At 42.6% G+C, this 12,126-nt stretch overlaps 2 protein-coding genes across 2 annotated transcripts in view; one reads left to right on the top strand and one right to left on the bottom strand.

The window, feature by feature from the left end:
- LOC118429304 (zinc finger protein 492-like) overlaps positions 1-6,911 on the top strand; it is a 23,906-nt gene extending 16,995 nt beyond the window's left edge. Inside the window, exons 2-5 of the mRNA XM_035839786.1 lie at positions 4,299-4,607; positions 4,904-5,210; positions 5,601-5,631; positions 5,794-6,911. Coding sequence (XP_035695679.1) covers positions 4,322-4,607; positions 4,904-5,210; positions 5,601-5,631; positions 5,794-6,093 — 924 coding nt within the window. The 5' untranslated portion in view covers positions 4,299-4,321 and the 3' untranslated portion in view covers positions 6,094-6,911. The remainder of the gene's footprint in view (positions 1-4,298; positions 4,608-4,903; positions 5,211-5,600; positions 5,632-5,793) is intronic.
- A 1,891-nt stretch (positions 6,912-8,802) lies between these two features.
- The window catches only part of LOC118429794, a 3,781-nt gene continuing 457 nt past the window's right edge, over positions 8,803-12,126 (bottom strand). The window contains exon 2 of the mRNA XM_035840429.1: positions 8,803-10,209. Within this exon, the coding sequence (XP_035696322.1) occupies positions 9,197-10,209 (1,013 nt within the window). The 3' untranslated portion in view covers positions 8,803-9,196. The remainder of the gene's footprint in view (positions 10,210-12,126) is intronic.

Here is a 12,126-nt window from a genome sequence, read left to right on the forward strand (position 1 = left end):
TGATGGTTTAGGAACTGACGACGGTTGAAGTAGAAAATTTAAACAATTGGAGGAGGGTCAGTGAGGGGTTTTGGATATTCGATTAGAGTACCAAAAGTAGCAAGCGGGGCAAAAATATGCAGTTTTGTAGCTCTACATTATAACATATGTACATACAGTGTCTTGAATCAACATTTTATGGTTCAGAAATGCCGATATTGAAAGGACCCAGTTGATCCGTCGTTGGTATACTGGAAACCTCTACAAGTGCCCCAGTCAACTTCCCCGCCAAATTCTCACATCTGGGTTTCATCAGGCCTGGAGGCCAAAGGGGAGAGTGTGAATGTTAGGGGAGGTTCACTAACTACTGCAGTGTTAGTTGTTCATCTTCTTTCATGCTGCTAACCTGCATAGAACAAGTAATTACAGTATACTTTGAAAACAGGTCACAAAAACAAAATTTGTATTTTTGTTTGTATGTCCAGGTATTGCAAGCCTATTCTCCTAGCAGAGGTAAGGCTCCAGCTGTTTTATGATGCTTTTTAGTCATTTTTATCTATTTTTCATTTTGTACTCTTTCGTCATGTCTCGCGGCCTGGAAACATCAAGAAAGAGTACAAGAATTAGATAGAAAGCCCGATGAAAATGACTAAAATAGCGGAAAAAAACAGCCGGAGAGCAACCTCTGCTTGTAGAGTATTGCTTAGCCAGTGAACCACCTCATTGCATAACATGCACAAGTTTGTACTGAAGAGCACTAACTGTATATCCTAACAGACTTATTTGATCCACTCACATCGAGGTGGACGCATACTAATTTTGATGTGTGTGCTGGTTTATTTTATGTGCTGGAAGTGTGGCTGTCCGCATTGACGGGACCCACATTTAACGTCATACCCACGGGACTTTCCTAACCAAATCTAGGTGCTCATGTTAACCTGATTGAATTGAGAAAATTCAAGTTAAGGGCACAAAATTTGAGCATATCATTATCAGGGAATTCAAACCTAGTCTGACTTCTGGGCTTTGACCAACACCTTTCAGTATAGTAACACTATGCGATGCTCCATTTCTGCTTGGTCTTAGTGTTGTTTCTTTCAGTATGATGATGATGAACATTTGTTACTGGGCAACATTAGTGTTTGTAATGGAAGAGCAACAGTACCTTGCCATGAGAGAGTGATTTGCCTGTCATCCTACTGCAGGGATGTTTCAAAAGCTTTGAATTCGATCATTTAGTCCCCCGGGGGTTAATGAACGTTCGATCCACGCAAGTCGATGGGAAACATCGCGAGAATCTGTGTGAACAGTGATGATGACGGCGGCTTAAAATTTACGTATTTACCACCTGTTTTCTTGTTTAAACAACGGAATCAAGCATGCCACAATAAAATAAACTTGCCAGGTACAGTAACTTTGATTATATTTCTTTAGCCTTGCCAACACATGGTATGTCATGGCGTTAAGCTTGGAAAAAATCCGAAAATTGTTAACATCGCAGTGACTTGCATTTTCCCTCCTGCTCGTTTTGCCAGAACAGCCAGCCTTATAGAGCTTTTTACGAAATAATTTTCCGTGTTTTCCATAGCTAAAGGGGTCCTACCAATTATTAATATTATGCTTAGTTTTTGTTTGGCAAGTTTTTTTTGCCTGTGATCGGTTCATATTTGTGGAGTACCTGTGATCGGTTCATATTTGTGGAGTACCTGTGATCGGTTTATATTTGTGGAGTACCTGTGATTGGTTCATATTTGTGGAGTACCTGTGATCGGTTTATATTTGTGGAGTACCTGTGATCGGTTTATATTTGTGGAGTACCTGTGATCGGTTCATATTTGTGGAGTACCTGTGATCGGTTTATATTTGTGGAGTACCTGTGATCGGTTCATATTTGTGGAGTACCTGTGATCGGTTCATATTTGTGGAGTACCGCAGCCTGAGAACGCACATAGAATAAAGATGGAGACCCCAGAAGTGATCTTCTCCACTACGTACGAGTGACCGTTATAGATTTTTCTTACGTTTTATCGCTTCAATACATTGTCCTGAGACTTTCCTTTATCTAGCAGTAGTTAGTCATGTTGCTTCATTACTCCGTTATACATATTTGGCTCCAGAGATAATGTCAAATCAGAAACAACAAATCGCATGCTGCATCCTTTATTGAAAGCAAGTCTTAACATGGATCATGGATAGGGGTGGGTACCGGTGTACCGGTACAAAACCTTTTTTTCTTATTAGACCAGTCCAGAAAAAACGGACCTGAAAAAATTTGGTGTACCGGATGTTGGACCAATCGGAAAATGAGCAGATTATATGATCAGGCATTCACACCTTTCGGGGTTACCGGTCGAGGAAAATAACAAGAGCGAAGTAGAGTAGAGTCTATAGTCATTTCAACAAAGTTTTACAGTCAATAGTGCAGTGGCAGTTAGCCTTGTTGAATCTTAAAAGCCAGTGGGAGTCGAATACTAGTACTCCACGAAACAGATTTCTTTGTTGTGAAATGGACCATTGTTCTGAGTATTATCCATTCACAAGTTCTCACATACTGAATCAGGTCCAGGTTCAGTTCCGGACCTGGACCTGATCCTCTGGACCTGATCCTCTGGACCTGAACCGGACCGGGACCTGAATGTTCTGTACCGGTACCCACCCCTAATCAAGGACTAACTTACTAAGTATACAAAGCAACAAGATAATTGAGTTAAAGGAGGCCTAAACCTTTTTTTGTAAAGCATTCTGCAATATTTTAAATACATCAAAAAGTCCAATTTTTACTTGTTTTACGTTAGTCCATCATAGATTAGCATTTCCACAATATTTGAAATTTGCGGCGTTTTCTTGTCGAGCACGGGAAGTACCGCGACCTTTGACCTCTGTGACATAAGCCGACCGCCAAGGTCCATACAGCTAAATACGCCACTACGTTATACCACGTCTTTGTCACCACGCTACTCTCCCAATGATGGATTCCGGCGAATTGGAGGGAGTCAATGAGTTTGAGGAGTACGAGGGTTTTGACCCACAGAATATAACTCCGAACAACTACCAGCCCAGGCGCCCAGCGAGATCGTCCGAGGAGACTGGGGAGGGGGGCGCATGTGACATATAACAAAGCTGCTGGCGTCATTATTGGTGACCTTGAATATCACAACACTTGTTTACGGCAGGATCAATTACCCCATGTCGCTATCAGTGCGACTTGACATACGGGCAAACATGGTATTTTAATTGCTTTACAAAACGCGTGCAAGTCAACTTTTTCAGGACTTAAATTGTTAACAGCTAATATCTCCAGATTTGTGTCTTAGCAATTTTTGGAATATGGAAGCAATTTTGAATTACGAGTCTTTGTGTGTGAAAAAAAGGATTTTTTGACCTTCTCTTGGCTGTAAAAATAGTTTGAACTTTTAAGTAGGACTTGAAAAATCCTAAGACAGAAGAACGTTTGATCTTACAATCATTACGTATATGATATAAAAGATTTGGATTTTCAGTCAAATTTAGGACCAATCTAAATGTGGTATTTTTTTTTTGGTCCACCAAACACCCTTTCTGAATCAACCAACTAGGCAGATATCAGAAAACATTGAGACAAAACTGTGCAGCACACGTACACTGTAAGATTTGATGTATGTATACACACTGCCAGTTTTTATCTAATCTTGACGAGGCGCGTGCGAGGGGTTGCTTTTCTAACTACATTGTATCATGATATGTTGGAAGATGTCTACGTTCGAATGGAAACTTTGGGCCAAATTTGACCATCGTGGCAATTGACTTGGCTAATCTTTGTGTATGTTAATATACACTTTCTCTAACAACATGCCCTATTTCTGTCACCTCAACAAATGAAACAATATGAGACAGCAGGTATTTGTTTCACAGTGATGACGTCATTGCTCTGAGAAAAAAATCAGCTGTTGCATTGCATTTGAACACTATAAAAGATCTCTAAAATTTAGTAAAAAGTCTTTGATCGATCGGCATAACTTACCTTGGTTGGGCCTAAGTGCCTGCGCTGTAACAGGCGTGAATGACTATCCATGCTATGACACCTATGGGGAACATGCACAACTGAATAGGTGAAATTATGTGCCCAAGCCCAAGTTAGTGACCCCAAACTGCTTTCTGGTATTCTTATAGCATATATCTGCACAAGGAAGAAAATCATTGACCTCTCAAGATTATAACCACTTTTCAGTAAATGTTTTTATCAGTGTAATTAAGATCTAAATCATAGCTGACAATATAGACGTGACCGTAGGTAATTTAATTGCCCTTTTGTTTAAATATCGTTTGTCTTGTTTTTGCAGAAGTTGATCCAGATACAGATGACATGGCGACATCAGACAACATGCAGGGTTTGGATGACGTCAGGAGAGGAGCAGCAGGGGGTTCTGCCTGGCAGGGAGAAAGACGAGAGGATTCTGGTGAGGAGTCCAGGAGGGAGAAAGGTGTGAAAGTGTACAGGTGTGAGGAGTGCAGCAGGCAGTTCAGCCGGCTGCACAATCTGAAGACTCACATGCGGACTCACACTGGAGAGAAACCCTACAGGTGTGAGGAGTGTAGCAGGCAGTTCAGCCGGCTGCACAATCTGAAGACTCATATGCAGACTCACACTGGTAAGAAAGTTAAAAACAAAGCTCCCTTTTCTTAAACTTTTTGAAGTCCTGCTGTAGCAGCCTGCTAAAACTCCAGCCGTAGCAGCCTTTTTTCCTAAATGTTGGGGATTTTTCCCTCCGGAAATTTTTCTCCATGTGTGCATTTTGTTACCGCCAGTAATCTCAATGTTAACTAAACTTTTGAAAACCTTGATTAAAGTTCTTCAGCTTGCAGAACTGAATGTTTGCGCATTGGGCTTTGGTAGCCTGAAATGTTCACAGGAAAAGTTACTTAAGGCTTAATCTCATACCCACAGGTGAGACCATCATGAAGTGCTTCAGGTGTGAGGAATGCCACAAGCAGTTCAAATTGATGAGTAATCTGAAGAGACACATGCGGACTCACACCGGGGAAAAACCATACAGGTGTGAGGAGTGTAGCAGGCAGTTCACTGGACTAGGAAATTTGAACTTGCACATGCGCACTCATACTGGGCAGAAACCCTACCGGTGTGAGGAGTGTAGCAAGCAGTTCAGTCAGCTGGGTCATCTGAAGGCCCACATACGGACTCACACCGGGGAGAAACCATACAGGTGTGAGGAGTGTAGCAGGCAGTTCAGTGAGCTGGGTAGTCTGAAGAAACACATGCGGACTCACACTGGGGAGAAACCCTACAGGTGTGAGGAGTGTAGCAGGAAGTTCAGTGAGCTGTCTAGTCTGAAGAAACACATACGGACTCACACTGGGGAGAAGCCCTACAGATGTGAGGGGTGTAGCAGGCAGTTCAGTCGGTTGGGTCATCTGAAGAGACACATCCGTACTCACACAGGGCAGAAACCCTACAAGTGTGAGGAGTGCAGCAGGCAGTTCAGTGAGCTGGGTAGTCTGAAGAAACACATGCAGAGTCACACTGGGGAGAAACCCTACAGGTGTGAGAAGTGCAGCAGGCAGTTCAGTGAGCTGGGTAGTCTGAAGAAACACATGCAGACTCACACTGGGGAGAAACCCTACAGGTGTGAGGAGTGCAGCAGGAAGTTCAGTGATGCGAGTCATCTGAAGAGACACATGCGGACTCACACTGGGGAGAAACCCTACAGGTGTGAGGAGTGTAGCAGGCAGTTCAGTGAGCTGGGTCATCTAAAGGCCCACATGCGGACTCATACAGGGGAGAAACCGTACAGGTGTGAGGAGTGCAGCAGGCAGTTCAGTGAGCTGTCTAGTCTGAAGAAACACATGCGGACTCACACTGGGGAGAAGCCCTACAGATGTGAGGGGTGTAGCAGGCAGTTCAGTGAGCTGTCTAGTCTGAAGAAACACATACGGACTCACACTGGGGAGAAACCCTACAGATGTGAGGGGTGTAGCAGGCAGTTCAGTCGGCTGGATCATCTGAAGAGACACATGCAGACTCACACAGGGGAGAAACCCTACAGGTGTGAGCAGTGTAGCAGGCAGTTTAGTGAGCAGGCTACTCTGAAGACACACATGCGGACTCACACTCAGTAGAAACCCTACAGGTATAAGGAGTGTAGCAAACAGATTAGCACATCATGCAACCTGAAGAAACACATTTGGAGCCACAAAGGAGACACTGTATAGATGTGACGGCCATGGTGGGCATTATACAGTACTGTAGTGCGACTTGGTTTCAAGGTTAGGGCAGAATGCTGTACAATAAACCTGCCCTGATGACTTGACTTGTTGAGCTTCTATAGGAGGCATGTTTCTAGATCCTAGTGTTTTTTGTTTGCAACTGCTTTTGTTTTGTAGTACTGTTAGAAGTACTGTGGACCGTAGGTCTTGTATGTAGGGATTGCTGTAGAAAAATCAAAGTGAAATGTTGGTTTACGTATACTGAAGCTTTGTTTTCTGTTAAATTGTTATTTTATATATATATATTGTAGCTAACCAGTTCTGAGTCAATACGTTTTTCAAGTTTAGTGTTAAGAATTTTTTGTAGTATTTTTGATTAGATACAAGGAAGGATTGTTTGTTTGTTTGAACCTTCATTAAAGAAACTACATGTATACTCACACTTGTTTGTTTGACCTTTATTCTTGAGGAGCTCAAATCAGCCTAAAGGCTGCTTTTCAATGAAGTAAGGGGTCAGATTATATGTAACAGAGATTGAGTTCATTCCATTACTTAGTCACCAGATGTAACAGAGATTGAGTGCATTCTATTACTTAGTCACCATGCGGATGTTTGTTGCCAGTGTATATACTATCACATTTTCTCAATTAATATATGCAAAATCTAAAGGTAATGGAAGTTGTTACCATATTTGAGTGTATACTCTATTTCAGGTTATTGCCTAAATGAACTGGAGATGGCAAGGTAGTGCTACAGTTCTAAGAAGGATGCAAAATTGCAAACAATGTGTACATCACGTCGTTTAGATTGAGTGATTTAATTTGCAATTTGCAGTAAGTTTGTAGAGACAATGTGAGCAGTAAACACTTATAACTAGCCTGATTGTATCATGCTCCAAGCGACTAGATTGACAGTTGCCGCTCGCAGGTCATTTACCCCAGCCAGTGAGAGATCACAGACTGAAAACATAGCATTTTTACAAATGTAAGCAAGGACATGGTATGGCAGTCCTGGATTCATACAAAAAGTACTCAACATTAATACAGAAAACATAATACATTTGATTCAAAATATGTTCAAGCTGGGTGGAAAAGGGGTGCATACTAGTTCCATTTTAGTCCCCTTAGAGTTGTCTGTGACTGAATTCCTCGAAACAGGTGCATACTTAAATTGAATCTACTTAAAAAGAAAACATGGTATACAATGTACAGTATTATGATGGATTGGAGGTGACTGTTCACTCTTGGGGAGTTGCTAATATAACGTAGTAGTTGCGATCAGTCCCATCTGATCCAGCTCAATCTTATTATCTGACAAAGTTTATCAAAGACCTTACTACAGGTCCCTGCCCATGGGTGTTAGCTGGGGGTGGGTACTGGTACAGAAAATTCAGTTCATTGATTTTTATCAGGTCCGGTTTTTCTGGGCTGGTCCAACAAGAAAAAAAAAAGGTTTTGTACCGGCACATGTACCGGTACCCACCCCTATGTCAGTTGTGAAGGCTGCCACGACCACACCAGTCTACCCTCTGGTCCCACAGGCCCATCTCAGGGCTTGTCTGGACCTGACGAACACATAGGGGATACACAACTTCTCACAGAGACGGGACAGGTGCAGGATGCTGGACAGAGGCTCAGTATCGGCTGCCAGCACAACAAACTGGATCTCTCCCTCATGGTCAGCTCCGGACTAAGGAGTGAGCCCCTTATAAGTGATAGGTTTATGTGGCCATCTGTGGTTTAACACACTCAACACTTAAAGTCTTGTAACTATACTATAGTGTTATAGGTATATGTGGGCATCTGTGGTCCCTAAGACACACTCCATACCTAAAGTCTTGTACTCTTATACTATAATAGTGTTATATATAGGTACATGTGGCCATCTGTGGTCCTATTAAAGCACACTTTAAAGTCTTATACTCTTCACAATCATCCACACGACACACACAAGTCACACATACACGCCTATACCCAAACACACACACACAATCACCCATCCACACATGTACACAAAAACATACACCCACTCACCCATACAGACAGCTACACAGTGTCACTTACAGTCCAACATGTATTAGTGGCCACCTTTGCATAGCAAGCACCTGGCCAGTGCGGTCACTTTTTGTCGGTCCCTTGGATTTTTCCCATTGACCTTAGCATTAAGAAATAGTTTCTAGTGACCACCTGTCCAATGCAGCCATGGCCATACAATTTCTGGTCCCGTAGATACAGAAACACTGCTTGTTGCGACCAAACAGGCAAGTCTTGTAGACTTCAAGCCTTTGTTGGCGAATTTACCAACATTCTGCATGGCAATATCAATCATTTCTGTAGATTTGACTTTTGCAGGGTCAGTTGAATGAGACGATCAAGACAATGTTACTTGGTGAGAAACATGAGTGGGTACTGAAATCATGTGTAACTTAATTGGTCAGCAATTTCTCTATAGTGACCACCTGTCTATAGTGGCCGCATTTCTCCAGTCCCTTGGGTGACTGCTATAGACAGGTTTGACTGACATAGGTATGTTGTACACACACACACACATCTTTGGCCCTGCAATCATCTCTCATTCTCAATAAGACTGCTTGAGCCACATCATCTCCATTTAAAACTTTTAAAAAGATTTACTGCCAACTAAAGATCTTCCTGAGAAAGTGACTAGCAAGCATTACAGGTTACTTTTGATCAGACCCAGTCAACCGGGCTGCTAGAATTATACTTGATCTTTCATATGCGTCTCACATCGGTAGTAATGAACACACTTTCTACACTGGAAAACTCTGGAAACTAGAAGAAATAAACACCTGTTGCATAAAAAAAGAATAAATGCCTCTACTTATATGGACAAAATAAAGATAGGGCATACTTGGCCCTACATGACATCATTTGATGTAACACGTAACAAGTATTCTGGCCATACAGCAAGGCACAAAGCACTACAAAACAGTGTAAGTATAAAACTACAACTAAATAAACCATTTTCTTCTTGCAATATTCTAAATTTTTCTTTCTTACTTCAGTTTTAGCATCTCAGCCTTCACAATGCACTCTTCCTTGAATAAGAGCTTCTTAAGATAGTTGAAATATTGCTCTGTCTGCTTGCCATCATGCTTTGCTTTTCCTGCAAGATTTTTCAGAAAACAGTGGTCTTTTGTCTTGAGCAGAAAGCCCTCTGTAACACACTTTTTAATCTTTCCAATCCACTGTCTTTTCTTATCTAATGCTGTCCTTTTTCTCCTGAGTTTCTTTGTTTCTCTTCGCTTGTTGTTGGGCACTGTGGATCGGGGCCAGGAGTAGTTCTCGCAGTGTTGATTCTGTGTGGATGGTCTCGGTTCTCTCCGTAACTTACCAAGCTTCTCCTGCAGCTGACGGCACTTACGTTTCAGAGCCTTCAGGACTTGTTCCTTTGTTGGCTCCAGCTCTGGTGACTTCCATTTCCGCCTCAGTCTGGCAGTTTCCTTCTCCAGCAGCTTTTTGTAGAGCCGATGCTCCACCTTGCTCTTGCGGGTGTTCTTCCTTACCCTTATCATGATATGCCGCACCGTTCTGAGGTCCTTGTCCGCTCTCTCATACTGTTCCCGTCTCCGTTTGTCCCACTTCTGCATCCTCTCCGCCAAGTCTTGTCTCCTTTTGACATGCGGGTCAATACTGGGCGGTGGGTGAGCCCGAGGGTTTTCTCCATCTCTCTCTCCATCCGCCTGTTGCTCAGGCTCTTTAACACTAGGATCATCAGGATCTGCCTCTAGATCTTCCACTGGCAGTTGTTGTTGCTCTGCTTTGATCCTGGGCAGCTCTCGCTCTTCTTCTGATTGTTGTGCTTGATCTTCTTGTGGTTGGTCAGGTTCTACTTTGATCTGCGGTGGCTTTGCGGCTGAAGAAGCAGCATCTCCGATAATATGGATCAAGACACAGTGGTTTTGAATGTCTACTTCATTTACCGCAAAGACATGGCACGCTTTACATGTAAACCCAACCGGTTGGTACATCCTGGGTGGAACTCCTGGGTGGGCTTTGCTGTTATGTCCTGGAAATAAAGAGAGAGAAATCAGACACAAGCATCAAATAGAGAACAACATATCTTATAAGCTGCATGTGTATGACCAGCATATGAAGACAATATCTTTAATGACCAATTGAGTTCCACCACTTGCCCTTAACACCATGGTTGGGGGCCTCATGTTTTAATATTCATTGTGAAATCCACTGATTTATCAACTTCTAAGCTTGGCAAAATAACAATTTCAGATGGAAGTCCCACATTTTTTGATGGATGAACTTAAGGTCCTAAGGTCTATTTTCTAGGTATGGCCCGGTGATTCAATGGGGATATGTTGAGAGAACCAGATTCCTTGAAAACAAATGCCCCAGCTCGCTTTCCTGGGAAGTCACATCCACATTGAATCACCGGGCCATACTGTCTCACTGGACAAGTCAGAATGCTAAACACTGAACAGGAGTACTTTGCAAGAGTTACATTGTATAAATACTGTAAATGCAGAAACTTTCGCGGTGGTTTAATGTTCGCGGTTTTCGCGGCAGCCGCTTCACAACGAATTTAAGACCACCGCAAACATTTTTCCATGGCAGTAAGAGACTACACTGCATGGTAGGGCTGGGTACCGATACAGAAAATTCAGTACCGGACCTGGACCTGAAATTCAGGTCCGGTTCAGGTCCAAAGTATCAGGTCCAGGTCCGGACCTGAACCTGATTGCCTATGTGAAAGCATGTGAATGGACGATAATTAAAAGAATGGTCCATTTTGCAACAAAGAGTTTGTTTTGTGGAGTATTTGACCACTGGCGTTCTATAATCCTGCAAGACTAACTGCCTCTGTACAATTGACTGGAAAACTTTGTGGAAAGGAAACTCTACTCTGCTTCGCTTTTGTTATTTTCAGCGACCGGTAATCCCCAAAACACGTGATTTCCTGTTCATATAAATTTCCCGCATATAATCCGTTTCATTTCTAATAGGTCCAACATCCGGTCCACCAATTTTTTTCAGGTCCATTTTTTCCGGACCGGTCCAATAAGAAAAACTTGTTTTGTACCATTACCCACCCCTAGTGCATGGTGCTACCGTGAAATTAAAACCACCACAAAAAGATTTTCCTGCTACAGCGAAATTAAAGCCCCCGCAAACTTAAATGCATTTACAGTACATTGGTGGCACATTTGGCCAATTGCTGACGTCATGTATCTGATACGTTAAATTGCTTTTTCTTTACAGTATGTGATGACAGTACAGTAAATGTATTTAAGGTCGTGGGATGGCAGAGACACGCACACACACACAACAGGGCTCGAAATTCATTTTTGGGATTAGGTGCACTGGTGCACCCAGCTTGAAAAATTGGGTGCACCAAAAAACTTTTGAGTGCACCACATAAATCTAAGTAATAACCTAATAGCAAAACTTAGTTACAAGCTATCAAATTCTTAAACAAGTACCATGGCAGACATTTTTGTTATCTTTCTAATACTTAGATGTCAAGAATATGATGTATACTAGTATACTTTGATATCTTTCCATACATAAACGTAAGAAAATATTTGGGTGCACAGCTCTGATTTTGGGTGCACCTGGGTGCACATGCACCCAGTATTTCGTGCCCTGCACACACACACTAGGGCTGTGTATCGGTTTGGTGTAGACACACACACACACAGACACATTTGCATGCACACACATACACATACACATACACACACACTCACACACAGAGACACACACACACACTAGGGCTGTGTATCGGTTTGGTGTAGACACACACACAGACACATTTGCATGCACACACACACACGCACACACACTCACACACAGAGACACACACACACTAGGGCTGTGTATCGGTGCGATGTAGACACACACACACACACACACACACACACACTAGGGCTGGGTATCAGTACAGTGTAGACACACACACACACAGACA

Source organism: Branchiostoma floridae, chromosome 13 (assembly GCF_000003815.2).
Source record: "Branchiostoma floridae strain S238N-H82 chromosome 13, Bfl_VNyyK, whole genome shotgun sequence".
Taxonomy (NCBI): Eukaryota; Metazoa; Chordata; class Leptocardii; order Amphioxiformes; family Branchiostomatidae; genus Branchiostoma; species Branchiostoma floridae.